We start from the raw sequence: 18,450 nt of genomic DNA, 5'->3' as shown, positions 1-18,450 counted from the left end.
ATAAGGGCACTCCTTCATATCCTAACTGGCTCAAGTTAGTTGTTATCACTTCACCCGTTTATGGATAGGGCAAAAAGTTCAACTTTGACTGACACCACCAGCAGTGGTATAGATCTTTAACTGATAAGGCCCATTTAAAAGGCAACTTTATGAGACCGGAAGGTTTTTATCTCAGTGTGATGGCTGCACTTACAGCCACACAGTGGTAATACCCACCATGTTAGTGTAGAGGCTTATAAGTAACATTGCATTCACATTTGTCTTTCTTTACATATGGGAATTAATTTACAGGACAATAAATAACTGGTTTTGGTTTAGAATTAATTCACATATCCACATAACACTGCATTCTAAAATAAGTGCGCACATTTTAGTTTACACTGTTATGTATGATTAATCTTTTGTTTTCTGAGTTACCTTAGTTGCAGCTGTTCCAGTCCCTTGATTAAGGAGCCAAGAGGTGGAAAAGGGGCGGAGCGAGCTTTAAAGGAAGACTACAAATTGGTTCATGCCATAACTCGGGACCATGGGGGGGAATTGGAGTTCATTATGCTAGGTTTAGTTAGGTTTTGTGTGTTTTATCCCTTCTCGTGTTTTTTGTGGGCTGGTCAGCCACTATTTAAGTTTCCCCTTTGTCTCGTTAAGTTAGGTCAGTTTGTTTGAGTTATCAGTAGTGCTGTCAACTTTGAGAAGAGTTCTGTTATTTTGACCTCTTTTATGGGCCCAAGATTTTGATTCTTTTTGCACGAGTTAACCAATTATGTTTTTTGGGTTAAATAAAAAATCTTTTTTTTGGACTTTAACCTGTGCCTAAGTTTCCTTCACTGCGCGTCCATCACACTCAGCAGGAGTCACAGGAATGGTGTATCCTTTACTTTGAATACATTCTTTCACATCTACGCCTGTACTTGTCATGATTAGATTTCATTTACAGCTACTAATAAAATGACGTTTACGTGTTTACGTGTTACTCACTTCAGGAAATGACTTGATGCAGCGCAACATCACGGGGCTATCTGAACTGTGACAACCCAACAATAGATTCTTTCAACAGACGACGGTGATGGAGGAGTCTTAAATTCCTCTTTCCTAGTGATGAGATCCAGCGGTGACTGGGGAGAAGGCTGGTTTTCAGGCCAAATGTTTCTGAGAGAACGCTATCTGATCAGCCAGAGGGATGAACCCTGGAGAGGGATCAGATCGAGACGACTAAACGAGACACAGCCAACCCAAAGTTTGAGCTTCTGGATAGAAAGAGATATAGAAAGAGAGACAAGACAAGACAATCTTGGTCTGTTACACTGCTGTTTATTTTAAAGAGTATTTACAGTGGTTACAATTAACATAATGGGTGTTTAACAATAAAGAACAAAGGAAAAGCAGTGAGAACCAAATACGTAACTATAAATGCAATAAACATAACCCACTACACACTGCAAGTTCAGATTGATAGTTTTTTTTCTTTTTTCTTTATTTTTTATAAGGATGTCATAGAGGACACAACACAGAATCTCAGATTACATTGTGTAACACTTCTGGATGTGGAAATTATTGAGCTTCAATGGAGGCGAACACAAAGGCAAAGGAAAGCTGCTTTTACATGTACCACGTTTACAACACTGAACAGTTTTCTTGTAAACATATAATCCTGGCTCTATGACATCTATGCCTTTGCGTCTGTGTTTATAATTCATTTGTACCTGCAGTGCCATTGCCTTATGTTAGGAGTAATTTTTTGCGTTCTTGCTCGGGATCAGTTCTCTCCCAGCCCTGTCGAATCCGGGTGAGAGTGCTGTCCACGCAAGGCAGGAGGAGAAGCAGCTTGAGCACTAACACCACGGAAGGCACCACCAGACTAAGCATGTAGCCAGGGAGCATAAACCATTTGTAGGATGAAGGCTGAAGAAACTCATCCCAGCCGTACAGGTAGGTGTGAAATGTACAGAAGAACAGTGTCAGGTAGCCCAGCTTAGACTGAAAGACAGTAAAACAATGAAACAGGTTCATCATGTTACATTTCATTCACCCATTTATTTTCAGAAAGCACTGATGTTATGATGTGCAGTCAGTTTTCTTTCTGGCAGACTTGTTTGCATCTATGCATAAGGAACATGTCGTCTGTGTGTGAATGCCTCAGCTACTCAGAGGAGAGAGGTGCTGAAGGATAAATGTGAATAAAATAAAAAAAAAGAATAAAGATAAAAGACAATTTCTTTTCTTTTATATGAAGTCAAAAACTGCAGTGACAAGCTGACCTTAATAGAGACATAGCTCCATATGTGCAACGCATGCACTCTTTGACTTTGTGTACTCATATACATAAAGGTACACATACATACTTATGCACATTTAAATACATTATATACACATGAACAAAGCCTTAGGACTGAGGCCCAGGATAATATATGCCCCCAAATTACATCTGATGCATAACTTAACATTTAAATCTCTGCTCTAATTTGGGCTGGAGTAAAGGGAGGGGTGGAATAAGAATATGAGCTTGACATGACCCAGATACATTTATGAATGAGTTTGTTCCCTGTAGTGTGTCCCATTTCATTTTTGATTGGTCAGAGTGGGAACAAAGGTAAACATTATTTGTGTCTGTTTAAGTAAAGACAGAGTTAGAAAGAGAAGGAGGGAAATATAACTAACAGATTTCTGACAGTTTGTTTCCAGTGGGAACTTTAACACAGCTGCCTGGCCCATGTGTGTGTTTTCCTATCCACATTTGTACTTGCCAGTCACAGTTTGTACCTTTGCAAATTAGACACAATGTGAACAATTTACCAAACAATTTTTCTGCCAGAATCGTTCCTTGAAGGCGCAGTAGCCTCTCTGTCAATTTTCACACTAACTGCTCCTCAGCAGCTTCGAGTATAAATAGGGGCAATAGTGGAGTAGCAGTACGTGGAAAATTTCAGGGTGCACTTGAAAGCATCTCCAGCAGACATATTAGAAGTGAGTGCCAACGAGGGATATTTCATAAAAAGCATCCGTGTGTTAACTGAATCATCAATCTGGTTGTCATTTGCAGCTTTTCCTGGCCAAGTGAAGAGATGATCAGTTGAAACAAATTAAATTTACCAATGAGCTTTATTGTATTCATTTTATGAGAAATTGACAGATTAAATATCACAGAAATGCTCTTTCCTACCACTGTGTTTATTTGTTCTTTGTTTAAAAAAAAAGTGTTTTGAAACTTCTGTTATTTTTGTTTTTATTTTTAAGCGTGATTGAGTAAACCAGAGACTAGCAAAAATACTCATTTACTGTAGATCCGGGATGTCAAACACATTTTATCTTTGTGACATCTTTAAATTATAGAAATCTATAACTTAATTAGTTTGGCTTTGTATGGATAGCCACGGGGAATCTCTTTATCATCAGGAAAATCTGTAAAACTTTTGAAAACACAGATGTAAATGTCCAAATGTTCTGTTTTCCAAAACCATCCAGTTGGTTGGTTTGGAGTCTTCACCGGGTTGATTCTGGCCCCCAGGCTTTATGTTTGACACCACTGCTCTAGATGGAGAGCATGTTTTCCATTTTCTATCTGATATTAATTGATTCCAGTAATAAGCAAAGATGCCAACTTCTGTACAAGCACAAATCTGTTGGATGGATTGCTCGGAACATCAGTGGGCCAGCTCCAGGGAAAAATCCCACACTCTCATTCCTCCACTTGTGACTTGAAGTTTTTCTTCTTATAAACAGGATTCACTCATCAGGCCAAGAGTTTTGTTTCGCTGATGTGCCAATATGAGTTTGCACGAATCACATACTATAAATCAAAGATGGAAAACCTACATTTGTTTTAGTGACCATCGGAGGACAGTTCCTCTGATTGTAAAAAGTGGTGTGATTATATACAGGGAGTGCAGAATTATTAGGCAAATGAGTATTTTGTCCACATCATCCTCTTCATGCATGTTGTCTTACTCCAAGCTGTATAGGCTCGAAAGCCTACTACCAATTAAGCATATTAGGTGATGTGCATCTCTGTAATGAGAAGGGGTGTGGTCTAATGACATCAACACCCTATATCAGGTGTGCATAAATATTAGGCAACGTCCTTTCCTTTGGCAAAATGGGTCAAAAGAAGGACTTGACAGGCACAGAAAAGTCCAAAATAGTGAGATATCTTGCAGAGGGATGCAGCAGTCTCAAAATTGCAAAGCTTCTGAAGCGTGATCATCGAACAATCAAGCGTTTCATTCAAAATAGTCAACAGGGTCGCAAGAAGCGTGTGGAAAAACCAAGGCGCAAAATAACTGCCCATGAACTGAGAAAAGTCAAGCGTGCAGCTGCCAAGATGCCACTTGCCACCAGTTTGGCCATATTTCAGAGCTGCAACATCACTGGAGTGCCCAAAAGCACAAGGTGTGCAATACTCAGAGACATGGCCAAGGTAAGAAAGGCTGAAAGACGACCACCACTGAACAAGACACACAAGCTGAAACGTCAAGACTGGGCCAAGAAATATCTCAAGACTGATTTTTCTAAGGTTTTATGGACTGATGTAATGAGAGTGAGTCTTGATGGGCCAGATGGATGGGCCCGTGGCTGGATTGGTAAAGGGCAGAGAGCTCCAGTCCGACTCAGACGCCAGCAAGGTGGAGGTGGAGTACTGGTTTGGGCTGGTATCATACAAAGATGAGCTTGTGGGGCCTTTTCGGGTTGAGGATGGAGTCAAGCTCAACTCCCAGTCCTACTGCCAGTTTCTGGAAGACACCTTCTTCAAGCAGTGGTACAGGAAGAAGTCTGCATCCTTCAAGAAAAACATGATTTTCATGCAGGACAATGCTCCATCACACGCGTCCAAGTACTCCACAGCGTGGCTGGCAAGAAAGGGTATAAAAGAAGAAAAACTAATGACATGGCCACCTTGTTCACCTGATCTGAACCCCATTGAGAACCTGTGGTTCATCATCAAATGTGAGATTTACAAGGAGGGAAAACAGTACACCTCTCTGAACAGTGTCTGACTGGGAGGCTGTGGTTGCTGCTGCACGCAATGTTGATGGTGAACAGATCAAAACACTGACAGAATCCATGGATGGCAGGCTTTTGAGTGTCCTTGCAAAGAAAGGTGGCTATATTGGTCGCTGATTTGTTTTTGTTTTGTTTTTGAATGTCAGAAATGTATATTTGTGAATGTGGAGATGTTATATTGGTGTCACTGGTAAAAATAAATAATTGAAATGGGTATATATTTGTTTTTTGTTAAGTTGCCTAATAATTATGCACAGTAATAGTCACCTGCACACACAGATATCCCCCTAAAATAGCTAAAACTAAAAACAAACTAAAAACTACTTCCAAAAACATTCAGCTTTGATATTAATGAGTTTTTTGGGTTCATTGAGAACATGGTTGTTGTTCAATAATAAAATTATTCCTCAAAAATACAACTCACCTAATAATTCTGCACTCCCTGTAGATGTCTTTGAATCACAACTTAAGTTAGCAGGGTACAGTATATAATTCTGGCCTCTTTTATTCAATAAGAACATTTTAAGTCAGCTATATTTTCTAAATAAGTGGATGAGCAGGTCAATTCTATTAACTTGTTAGGACAGGTTTACAAGGCAACGTTGGGTCTAAGCTTTCTCCAGTTAACGTTTTTATTACTTTCTTTTCTTTACTGTCTAGCAGGTCTTGCTAAAGTGCTCCATGCTTTCATCTCATGATGTTTGGGCTGCTATAAATCCCTCCTCTTCTGCTTCCAGCTCATTGAAAACTTGGCTGCCAGACTTCTAACAAATTCAAAGATCAATCCCCTTCTGCTAGAGATACATCACTTTAGATATTACATTTTATATCCGTCTTACCTGTATAAAGCTGAACTCTCTCCAGCTGAGCACATTGCTGACAGAAGGGAGGGAAGTTATTCCCAAAAGGAGATACAGGCCAAATCCCAGAATCCCAATAACGTAGTACGAGTCAGTACGCCAGGCCGTGGTGGTGTCAAACGGTGACGTTTTGTTCTCCTTGATCTTAAAATCACAGTAAACATTTTTACCAGCTGTTTACGGAGTGGTGGAACTAGGTATGATTAATAATGTTTCCAAGTCTTACCTGTGAGATAGTATGTGCTGCCAGTCTGTATCTCACATAATATCTGAGGGCAAAAATGATTATTTAGAGAAAAATCATGTGGACAATTCAGATGGGCATAACTCTTTAAGATCTGAAATAAAACCTAGATGAAGACTTCACAAGAATTGCTGAATTAACATTATTCACAAGTTTATTAAAGCATGATTTAGCCTTATCATTATAGCTGTATATATGTGAAAGGGTTACCTAGGCAACCAGACCCTGACATGTCATCTATGGGTAGTCTAAAACTAGTGCTTAAAGTTGAATCCACACATGAAGCATTTGTCAACGATGTGGCGACCAGAGACCAAAAGAAAGTCAATGATATTTGGGACCATGTACATCTTCCCAAACAATGTTATTCTAGTGAGCAGTTATAAATAGTCCCAGATATGTTTAATGAAGAGGCATGAAGATGCGCAGCTCTTACACACCTGATAGGGATGATAAGAGTGTAGAGCACATGCAGAGAAGCCAAAGCAAGAGCTACGAGTCCCAGCTGTTTCCTGCACAACATCCAACGATCCAACCAGTCGGGGAAACGCCTGAAACATGGGTTTGAGTAGTATGGCACAAAAATGATTAGAAAATTGCACACCTCTCTGCTGGGATTAAATATAATTGCATCCTATTTTGATTACTGACTTGTATTTAGTTCCTCTGTAGAGCTGAAGGAAGGCAGCTATGACTCCAGGCAAGTAACACAAAGACAGCATAATGAGCGACACGATGGGGAACACCTGAAAGAAGGAGACAGGAAGTTGTTTTGAGGATAAAAACCATGAGTTTTAAGTGAAAACTTTTTATTTGTTCAGTCATTTTTTATGGGATACATTTGGCGGTGACTTTTCAAAGTGTACCATGTGCTAATTTGTAAGGTAATAAACAGGATTTACCTTGTTGGCCAAGGATGCCATGATTCTAAAGGAGATGTCTTTATCATTCACCACATACGAATAGATGACATCTCTGATGAGTAGATAGAAGAAGAAGAAGGCAGTGAGGCCAGTGGCCAATTGCAAGGGCAGCCTCCACTCTGGGAAGAGCTGCAGAGGGAAATCCTCCAGCTCTCTGGCGGCAGTCAGAGACCCCCTGTCCAGAACAGTGAAGCCTAATTTGGTAGCCACCTCTATTACTGCCTGCTTTGCCTCAAGACTGTTCCCACACACGTACACCTGGAGAGGTAAGAAAAACAATCTATATTTTTTAACGCTCAAGAAGCGCCCCATGTGAGAAGTGCAGGTTTTCATCATTCTACATTTACACATTTATGTTTATGAATCTCACACACATGATGATCAACCAACAGAGACACACTGACAGTCAATGTGGTCATAGGAATGCTCAACACCTATGCAATGTTGCTGATGGTGCTCAAAATTAAACATAGTCCAGTGCATAAACATGTACTCCCCACAACACACGCGTTCTCCTGTGGTTTTTATTTTTTATTTAGTGTCCACTGGGACTCCGAAACTGGATCAAAATGAGCAGAAAAATACACACATGCTGCAGTGAGAGAGCAAAACACATGATGGGATGCTTAGATCTAAGAGAGAGTGTGGAGTTAATTGATTCAAGGATACCACAGAGACAGCATTCTCAGGAAAGACATGAGGCTGACTCCTCTCCTCTTTCGCTTGGCTTTGGTTTGATCAAAACTTCAAAATGAGTTAATAATATAATTTGGTTGGAAATATTTTCCTTTAGGAAAGAGATTATTATTTTTAACTTCTTGGTCAGCAGTTGCTGTGTGAACATATCAGAGACTGTCAAATGCATGTGGTTCTGCATGCAAATACGTAATAGTTTTTACTATAAGGCCTTTTACATGACCCCTAGTATTCATGCAAGCAAGGAGATTGTAACACAACAAGCAGATGTAGCTTTTACCTGTCTGTTGGCATCTGAAGGTCCATTCTGAAGGGCCCATGCAGACAAGGTGTTAAATCCCTTCACCACCTGAGCTCCAGGGATTAGCCTGGTTATTAAACAACAATCATTTGCCTCATGTTCTTACATTTTTTTAGGTGATTCAACCCACATGGTCCATGAGATATCCCAATATTTCATATTATTACATTACTGCCCTAGTTTCCTCTTACCTCTGCAGATATTCAGCATTGGCCTCGGGGTACATATTCTTCTTGAGGTTGTTGCTGACATCCACCAGAACCTTCCAATCAATTAAATAAATACAGTGGATGAAAAGTTAGAAATGATCCAAGTGCTTTGTCACACAAAGTCATCTCACTGTGCAACAAGGTACCTTCCCCTTGAGCTGAGGCGCAAGCGTCTCCAGGAAGTTGTAGTTTTCTCTGTGAATACAAACAAAAACCAGCCTGGCTGATTGGGCTGCAGCCACATGACTCATCGCCTGCACAAGACATAAACACAGGAGAACTGTCACGCACGGCCATGACACATAGTAACACGACCGCTGACAAATGGTTTCATTTACTTTGACATTCTAGTTCAGTCGGGACAAGAAACAAACCAATGCACAATGTAGGGCACAAACAAAAACAGCAACATCTGGAGAGATGCTTGCATGTCCACAAATTATCAGCAAACATGTTTAGCTAAACAAGGTCAAGTCTGATTAGAAGAGCTGCTTTTCTCACAGCATTAACTATGCACTTTGAATACGGGGTATTTGTTTTGGTTAAGGACTATCCTTCAGTTCACATGTTGTGATATCAGCTGTCAAATAAGAACAAGAACAACAAAAACAACAGACATCATGCTCTGTACCTGAGTTCCCGGAGGCAATGGGCCACAGCTGTGGGGTCTGCGGCTGCCGTACACCACCTTGTAGCCAGTCTGGAACAAACGTTGGCCCAGAGAGCGCCCTAAGTCCCCCGTCCCAAAGATACATAGCATCTCCTGCTCAGTGGCTGCTGGTGTGCTCAAAGGACACAGCGATACGCTCTCTGAATTCACCTCCTTTGACATGCTGCTCAGTCTGTCACACAATACGGCCACAGTCTGACACAAAAAGGGAGAATACCTCCTGTGGTTCTGAAAGAACAAAACGCTCTACCAGGTCTTCTGCAAGCCCAGTGACAGCTGGGTAATGTGTCCAAGTTCAAGACAGTTGTAACTAAATTACTGTTACTTCAAATAAGGAAATCTTCTGGAAAAAGTGCCAGTGGACCATCTGACTGCCTCTCAAGTTCATGTGTCTGTTCTGTCATTTTCTAGACTGACAGATTTTTCAGTCCTGAGTCAGTTTTTGTATTGGTCTATCCCCTCCCATTTTAGGATTGGCTCAGACTGAAGTCTGTTTAATCTGGGAAACTCCATGGCAAAAGGTTGGAGGCAGGTTTCAGAGAGCCCTAGTTTTCTATCTGAGCCTCTCTGTCTCTCTGTGCTTTGCTTTGCCAGGAAAACTGTGGCAAAGTAAAGAATTATGGCAGGCTTCTGGGAAACCACACATATTATGCAACACTGGAAAACAAGACTTCAATGTACTATAGCTGGAAAAAAATATTTTCCCCAATTTATCACATAAAGTCACAGCACAAGAAACCCAGATTATGCAGTAGATGAAAGTTGTTGATATGAGGACATGAAGGAAATGCGCAGTTAAGAATCAACGTGTGGAATGTTTCTGCTCAGACAAGCTCACCATAACAGGTTCATACATGTAGATGGAAACCTTGCCTCAAATTAAACACACACAAAAAACTTCATAGACAAAATCACAGTCACCTCATATTACATGTAAAATTCCCACGTCCTGTACCTACATAATTGCTTGGTCTTGAGTGCAAAACAAATAACACTTATTTTAATATCATAAGGATAATTGTGGTTCACTGGGAGTCAAAGAATACAATCCTCATAATCAGTCAGGGATACAGTGGTCAGAAGAGGTGCACCCTGATTCATGGAGTTTGTAGGCAAACCCACCAATTACAGTCTAAGCTGCACTCATGTGTTGTCCCAGTGAGTAATTAATGTTCTTAGCCTCATAACTTAAGCTGGCCTCTGAGTGCAGCCCTTCCTATTTTCCCAGAGGTCCAAAATAGCTCCACCGTTCAGGGCTGAGGTGAACCTCAGGCCTAGTGACCTGTCCTAATCTGTAATTACTCCCTCTGCTGTGCTGCATCACTAAGTGGTTGGCGTGTGGATGTATTGTGCACAAATATAACTATACTTTACTAATGCAAACAGACACACACACACACACACACACACACACACACACACACACACACACACACACACACACACACACACACACACACACGAGTATATATGCATATATGCACAAAGAAACAAAAAAAGTAATGAAATTTGTTGCTGATCTGGGTTCTTGGCCCATAATTAGCCAGAGACCTTAACTGCAATTAATCTCCTACTTGGTAAACAATTACTCACTTGCTCTTCCTCCCACAAGATACCAAGGTCAGAGGAAAAGCAGTGTTCAAGAGAAAGCATCTGGCTTGATCAGATCAGTAAATACAGTAAGAAGAAAAGTAAACAAATGAATGTCTGCTGGGTGAAAAAAATAGTTAAAGTTTATGTAAATCTAGCAGGTCAGTGTTATTTATATGATACAGTGTTTGTTTTTTCCCATATCAAGCGGTCAGTTATAACTAACCAGGAGTCCCTTAGCCTCTTAGACAAAAGTTCAGAGTTCAATCAGTAAAAGCCCAGGCACAAAAGCGCAGAGCTAGACCTCAGTGAGCACAAGAGCTGCACTTAAGTACTTCTGAGCTCTATGCACCAAACAATCTAGCTTAAAACAGTGTGGGTGGATTTCTGATGATCAAAACAAAACTGAATGGAAGCGGCAATCACATATCAAATGTCAAGTCTGAAAAAAGGCACTCTCAGGCTGATGATTGGGCCTTCCAGTATTCCCAGGCTAAAGCCATTACCATGATTGGCTTTACACTCTGCAATATATGAGTGTCTAAGCAAAAGCCAGACTGCATTACAGCCCCATAGTATGTCAATAGATTTTTCTGCGTGAAATGAGGCTTATAGAGAGAGTAACATCCAGCTTTCTTTGGTGTTATAGTGAAAAAGAGAGACTTTTAGTCACGCTGTTCAAGGTTTCGGTGCATACATACATGAAGAACGTTGATCGCAGAAGAACTTAGACCGTGATCATGTGTTACTGGATGAGATGGACACCAGGTTATAGATTATCTGAGTGTGATGGTCGGTTGTAGTGATAGTGACACACAGCAGAAAAATTTCCTGTAGATTGTGATTGGATGTCTAAAATCAAGGTCGATAATACAAAGAGGTGGTTGGTTTGTTAGAAGTCATTCTAGATAATGGTTCCACAATATTGTAGAGGTTTGACGGGTAGAGGTCATTGGATCTGAGGTGTGACCAAGCAAACAAGCTCCTGTGCCACTGGGCAAAAGAGAAGGGCAAAAAAACATCCTGGTCTGAGGCTAGAGTTTAGTACAGTGACTTTTCCCTCTTCTCGCTTCACCTCCTCTACATGACACATCTGCTGTTTGTGTTTACCTTAAGGTGCTGAATGTCCTCATGTGAACCTCCTTAGCTATCTTTTTGAAGTAATGTTTTGGATTGCAGGCTATGACCCAACACAGCCAGAGACCACATCTAAAAACACCCTAGGACCTGGCGTCCACATATGTGGACATCACATTTTGGGTTATTTAGACCAAAATACTCAATTTTGCTCTACACAAGGGCCTGATATCCACTTGAGGACATTATACTGCCACTGTTCTAATGAAATTTTAAACAAATATCCTCATATGTGGCTCTCGTTTTTCTTAGAAACAAAAATAAGGCTAAAAAAAAAAAATCGGGTAATTCTTTGTTTTTATAATTCATCGGGTGCCAATATGCCCAAATATCAAAGAGGAATTAAAAAAGCATGCTTTGGAAGAGTTCGGGTCTTAGGAGGTTAAGGCAGAAATATGAGAGACCCAGAAGGAAAAATAACCCAGGGCTAGTTGCAAGAAAATGTTTTTGAACATTCACCAGGATTTGTGCATTGATTGTACATAAAATCTGATTCAAAATTACAGACAAACAGAGTTTGAAAAAACTAATAAGACAAAGTTTGTGTTTGTGTGACAAACTTTGAAAAAATAATCACTGTGCTCTGTACTAATGACTTCATCAAAACTTTAAAAATAAGATTTGATTTGTGGGCTCCAGATCAGTACCGGCTTAAAACAATATGGTGTATTTAAGCTGATTAGGAACAAAATCAGCTCTCGTAAAAGGTTGGATCACAGTGATAGTAATAGTATAGTAATAAGCTACAAAACCTTTATGAAATTTTGGGGGTTCACCAGTCCTCAATAAGGGAAACTTTCAATACATGGAGAAAATTCAGAACTGCTGCTGCAGCGGGCTCCCTACAAAAATTCCATCTGCAGCACAATGTGGAGTGCCGAAAATAGGTGAAAATAACCTGTGTGCAGCAGAAAAACACCAGCAGCCAACACCTATCAAAGACCATCCAGAAACCATTTGTGGACAGATGGGACAAAAGTTGAAGTTTTTGGCAAAAAAAAGCAAAAAAAAAAAAAAAAGCACAATATGTGTGAAGGAAAAGCGCAACTCTGAAATATGATGAGGAATATGTCACTGGCTGAGGGATGTTTTTCTGCCTGACCCAGTATTTGTTTGTGAGAAAACCCAACTCAGAACCCAACCTTAACCCACCCATGATGATTTAATATGAACTGCAGAGAACTGTTGATCAAGATGTCCTGGAAATGTTGAGAACCAGACACAGTTACATAAGTGTCCAAAATCCCTCCTCCTCTTCCTCCTCAACATCCAAATCTCACAAACAAAAACATGTGAGGAATGTCGCTGCCGCAATAAGCTGTTTTTTTAGACACAACCCAACACAGTTTGCAGTTACTTGATTAAATGTGCTCAATAAACAGACGAGAAGTACAACTGTTTGTGCATTACTAGTTTAGTCTGATTAGGTTTGCCTAATCCTCATAATTCAGGAGGGTTTATGAACTCTTTTATTTTTTTGCCAAAGGTACTTTTTCACCATTTACACTGAAAATAGCAAAGCTGTCAAAACCTCCCTTTTGCAAATTGTTTACACGAGTAACAGAGGAAAATAAAGTCCAGCTGGCTGTTTTGGACGCAGATGACATCCATAGTGAAACTTATCTTGGCTTTGGACAGAGTCAGAAACACTGCTGCAAGCTGTGCTTGCTCGTTGCTCTGCTACTCTCCCTCTCTTTCTCCCTCCCTCCCTCTCGCTGTCCCTCAGCTCTCTGGTCTATCATTTTGATCGTTTTAGAGATTTACAGTGAAATCTCCCTCCTGACCCCTAGTGCTCTGGAGCTCAATGAGTGATCTGTAAAGTTAATGGGTCAGATCCAATCTTTCCTTGTAACACACTTCACTCCACACGCACATCCGCACACACACGTGCTCCCTCGCCTCCGCTCATATATCCGTCTCTCTATCTCTTACAATGCAGAACAACATCAGGCTATGGTCTCAGCTTTATGAGCCCTAATCACAGTGGTTATAAAACCTGACTAAAAGATTGAACGGTTGTCTTGGTAACACTGATGTATGCAATACTGGAGGGGACCTGAGACTCTGGATATTGGGTCTACTTAGTGTGTGCTGTTGACTCGGCCCATTCTGCCCCCTCAAAATAACACTAAAATTATGTGGAGACGTTGGGCCCCTAAAGCTTCTACAAACACTCACAGGTATCTGCTTGCCTGGTTAGACCTTTACTCGGGACTGCTTGTCCAAACTGGTTTGGGTTGGAGGCAGTGCAGTTCCTTCTGTTATCATTCATCATGTAGTATCCTGCATAAAACCACCAAAGTGAAGCTTACTATACCAAAAATCCAGAGTAATTGAAAACATGTTGGTGGGGAACATTTCCTCGTGGCCTGCCGTGAACAGTCAGCTTGATCAGTGATAACATAGCAAGCAAGAACGTGATGGACTGTCCCAGCGCAGTGTCTGCAAAACAAGGGTACATGTGCTTCAAACGTCTGCTGCTCTTTTACGGGTATTATGTAGATTAGTCATCCTATAATAAGGGAAAAGTGAAAGGTTTAAAAGTAAATACAACTATAGAACCGCAGATGGAGCCACCACAGATGTAGCTACAACCTACTTTGGTGTAACCTCTGTTTTATTTCAATTAATGTGTGTGCAAAGTTATTTAATAACTTTAATATCCTTGAATACAAAGGTTAGAGAGCCAAAGTTAGAGAGACACAAATATGGGGAGCAGCAGAGAGCTCACACAATCAATGAAGTATTTATGCCCCAAATTCTGACATTAAGCAATTTGACAACTTGTAAAACCTTTACATATGATCTATTTACATATAAAATGATAACCTTAATGGAATCTGGTCATTCTGGAACATTCTGTTTAAACCAAGCTCATTTTCCTTCATGATTAATTATCTGAATAAATAAACCTTTGATTTTGTATGTTTCAGTTGCATTTTACTCAAAATTATTACTCCATGTTTACTGGAGTAAACTATTTTTTGAGTGCACACTACCAAGTACACTTTAGTGCACACCATTTGACCTAACTAAATCTATTTCTTTCTGTTTAGGACTAATTGTATGTCTGTTGTGGTACTACACCTGTACGTTTGTATGTGCGGGGATTAGTGTATTACGTTTTTGCACTTTTGTAACTCAGTTTTCAGTCTTTTCCATTAGTTCCTTTTTGTGTGTTTTGTAATACGGACTTTCCCGGCAGAAGAACACAGTGACCAAATTAATTTGTAATCTGGTACTTTCTATATCAACACATATCCAGTGTGTGTTTTGTAATACGGACTTTCCCGGCAGAAGAACACAGTGACCAAATTAATTTGTAATCTGGTACTTTCTATATCAACACATAGCCAGTATTATCTCTCTGGTGCTTTGCACAAATAGGTGGACTTGCATGGAATCGGATTTTGGGATTGATTTATTATTTTGGTCCAGGCATGACAACACTAACCACATACTTAACTCACAAGTGAAAATGAAATATGAAATGTTTTAGCTTCTGTCTTTGCTCTTGTAAAGTAAATGACTTCTAAGAGGATTTGTTTGTTTGTTTTTTGCCAATTCTCTTAGCTGGCTCCTTCATCGCTCTGCTCAAAGATATTTTAGGCATTGAATTTCTATTTTTTTTTTATGAGCAATGGAGCCCAGTTAAATGATCTGATGTTTCAAATGTTTATGTACAGAATCTGACAACAGCCACTGGGTTTTAGTCAGCTGGATTAAATCACATTTTGGAGTTAAGATCTTAATAAATAATGCCTGCATTTGAAAGCCTCATATGTGATAATAAATATTACAATAGCAAGGTTTTTAGGCATGCAGTTTGAATGATGCGGTGTATAAATCCGGGAGCAACATCAGAGGCAGACACGTCTGTCATACACTCAAAAAAATGAATGAGGTGGATTGTTCAGTGTATATTAATTATTTATTTTCATTTTACTTAAAATATATGTTTTTGTTAAGTTAACATATGTTTTTCTAATCAAGTCTACGTAATTGTGTCTATTATTCAACGTACATAATACTAATGTGTTACTTGATCGCATAACATTTAAGTTAAGTCAATTAGGATCGATATACCTTGTATATCCACAAGGTGGCAGTAATGCAAAAACAGTTGTAATGAAACCGCGCAGAACAAGAAGGTTTCACGGCTTGTGCCTGCTCATGCACAAGACTTCAAATTTAACTGAAAAAGGCTGTTTTGGCGCCAAGCTGCTGTTTCTTTGAGAGGTAAGACCACTTTTTTCTTTGACTATGTTGTGTAGTATCTATATGTCCAGCATGGTTATATTTTGCGTTTGTCTTACAAGACATGTTATATCGTTTGCGTGTGCTTGTTTTACATTAGTTTTACTGGGTCCTGGACATGCTTATTTTGTGGACTGTGTAAGAAACATTTTTATTGTTTTTTGTTTTATTAAGGGATTAGCTACAGGGGTTCATGGGGTTATTCTTTCAAGGGGTTATTTTTCCATTTGCTTTCTTGGGATTCCTTTTCTGTAATCCGAGAGTCGGAAATATCGAATAGGATAGCAAGGATAGCATAAAGTGACATTTAAAATCCAAAAAGTCAAGGGCGAAAGCCACTGTGACACCATTGTTCTGCTCTATCAGTAATCTGTATTATGTAAAAATGGTCTGTAAATACAGCATGTTTCCTAGCGGAGTTATACATATCAATGTAGTTATAAATTACAGTTTGTGAAAGTACACACTTAATTTTTTTAATAAAATTATTCAAGACATATGAGTGGACAGACAATGGAGGTCGACAGACCTGGTGATAATTGCTTCTATAGAAAGTTAGCACATGGCAGTGTCAATCTCTTGCTTTTCTTCTGAGTAGTATTTTATTTAGTTGTAATTCAAACAATAATTTGCTTCTTGAAATTAAGGAATTAATTTTTTTTTTCTTTATAAATCTCAGATCCTGCCTTTACCTGCTCCCTCCTATACTGATGTGGTGTATGTGGTATTGCTGAGCTTGTATGTGGTATGTGAACTGTTATACTTTTAAAAACAAAACTGTTTTATAAGTTAAGTTTTCTTTTGTGACCCATCCCATGCCCCTGTTATTTCTTCTCCACATCTGAACCATGGTTGCAGTTCAAGGGCCTGAGGCATGAAATTCTTTTCAGATCAGCTGTGATCAATATTTTTTGGAACTTGATAAATAACAATAAAAGCTGTAATGGCTCCATTAGCATTTTGTGTAAATGTTTGTGTTAAAATTATAGCTTTAATGAGGTCTTACTACATTAGTTTTAGTTTGTATATGTGTACATATAGTATGTATATTTACAGTACAGTATGTTGTGTTTGTTGACATATTTTCAGGTGGAAGCAGAATATGTGAGGATTACTACTGCTGCACATGTTCCAAGGCTTTTTACACAACTTGACCAATACACTGACCAGCTCATAAAAGTCTTCAAGAAAAAAGGAGGCGTTGCAGGGAAGAAAATTAGACAAACTTTGGCCCCAGCCACACAGGTGCGTTATTCTGTTGGTAGCAAAATATTATGGCTAATAAGATCATTTTCAAATTTAAACAGCTAGTGTATGGTAGCTGCACAGTGCACTTACATTTATATTAAGCAAGACAAAGTTTGGTACTCAAAACGTTGGAAAATTTAAATTACCTAAAAATATGTAAAATCTGATCCCTTGATTTAGGTTAAACCAGAAGTGAATGTTTTTATGTTATGTTTTGAATGCAAAAAAGATGATGTATTAGTTTGTCTTTACCTCCATTATGGACATATATAATGTGGTGGAAACCCTGCCCAACAGGTTAACTATTCATGTCCATGTGATGATTAGTTGGTCTTGTGTACATGTCTATCTGTGCAGTGGATATGTCATTCATTTTGCGTATAATGTGAGTTTCTGTCATCCTAAAGTATATCTGTTTTCTCTTCCTGTATCTCTGCCACTCTCTACAGAAGGAAACCATTGAAAAGGGGAGGGAGTGTGTCCTCAGGGCACTACCTTTTTACCTGAATGAAGACCCAAGCATCCTCTTCAAAGAATAATTGGTTGGTAATTTTAGTTTAGTTTTTTATCTGTATTAAACCAAATTTTGAATAACTAATGTTGTTGCATGTTGTAATGTTGTTGTTGTTGTAATTTGCATGGAACCTGTTTAAATGTTTTGGGAAATCTTCTTGTATACCCAAACTATTTATATTTATCGTTGAATCTGTAGTCTAAAATAGTGGCGCACTGGGGTGCATGTTCCTAATATTGTGTTTACGTCATTAAAGGGTAGCTTTGGCCCTTTTTCTTTCTTTTTTTAAAACTGGATGCCATTTTTCTATGTTTTTGTGTCTAAGCTACAGCTGTTCAGAGGGAGCTGGAACAAATTACCCTTGCTATCTTTACCATCGAAAGAGCTGATGCCAGCACTCCTCCAGCCGATGTGGGTATAACCATCTAGTGTGTCCTGCATGACCTGGAAGACCTGGCCTCTGCATGTGCACTCTTAATGGGTGGGATATATGCACTGAATCTCAGTTAACCTCAAGACTGAAAGCTAAGAGACAATCAAAAGTATTGAGATTTAAAGGATTTAATTGAGAGATGATACTGCACCAGAAATGTTGAAGGGTGGTGTGTATATTAGCGTTCAAGGCATATTGTTATGAGGTAGAAATATGTTCATATTCAGTTTGTGTTACATTGTGTGCATTGTAAAGGTAATTGCAATACATACTAAAAATAAGGGTAAGTTAGGAGGTTGATCTGATATCCTCGTGTTGGTGTTGTTCCCAGATCATCATACTAAATGTTGTTCCAGGATCAACATTGCAAGTG

The 18,450-nt window shown here is 39.3% G+C and overlaps 1 protein-coding gene and 1 long non-coding RNA gene across 2 annotated transcripts; one reads left to right on the top strand and one right to left on the bottom strand.

Annotated features, from left to right (window-relative positions):
* Positions 1–1,297: 1,297 nt before the first annotated feature.
* On the bottom strand, positions 1,298–9,327 carry LOC146623129 (metalloreductase STEAP4-like). Its single transcript, XM_085366594.1, has 10 exons — positions 8,860–9,327; positions 8,375–8,482; positions 8,211–8,281; positions 7,999–8,086; positions 7,002–7,280; positions 6,751–6,845; positions 6,540–6,650; positions 6,082–6,124; positions 5,835–5,999; positions 1,298–1,974 (listed from the first exon to the last, which is right to left on the bottom strand). The coding sequence occupies exons 1-10, from the start codon at positions 9,058–9,060 to the stop codon at positions 1,717–1,719; spliced, it is 1,419 nt and encodes a 472-aa protein (XP_085222720.1). The 5' UTR covers positions 9,061–9,327; the 3' UTR covers positions 1,298–1,716.
* Positions 9,328–15,777: 6,450 nt separating this feature from the next.
* LOC146623128 (uncharacterized) lies at positions 15,778–17,673 on the top strand. Its single transcript, XR_014906572.1, has 4 exons — positions 15,778–15,864; positions 16,562–16,627; positions 16,972–17,127; positions 17,580–17,673. It is a non-coding gene; the product is annotated as an uncharacterized LOC146623128 (long non-coding RNA).
* The last annotated feature ends 777 nt before the right edge of the window (positions 17,674–18,450 follow it).

Source organism: Diplotaxodon limnothrissa, linkage group LG11 (genome assembly GCF_057381915.1).
Source record: "Diplotaxodon limnothrissa isolate DT_005_m linkage group LG11, D_limnothrissa_male_GT1.1, whole genome shotgun sequence".
Taxonomy (NCBI): Eukaryota; Metazoa; Chordata; class Actinopteri; order Cichliformes; family Cichlidae; genus Diplotaxodon; species Diplotaxodon limnothrissa.
This window is presented reverse-complemented; position numbering and strand designations above follow the sequence as displayed.

Excerpts from the sequence above, each read along its gene's own strand:
- LOC146623129 (XM_085366594.1), bottom strand. The coding sequence starts at position 9,060 with ATGTCAAAGGAGGTGAATTCAGAGAGCGTATCGCTGTGTCCTTTGAGC. Across the intron at positions 8,483-8,859 it reads CATTGCCTCCGGGAACTCAG|GCGATGAGTCATGTGGCTGC; the intron begins GTACAGAGCATG and ends TGTCTTGTGCAG. Across the intron at positions 8,087-8,210 it reads AATGCTGAATATCTGCAGAG|GCTAATCCCTGGAGCTCAGG; the intron begins GTAAGAGGAAAC and ends TTTAATAACCAG.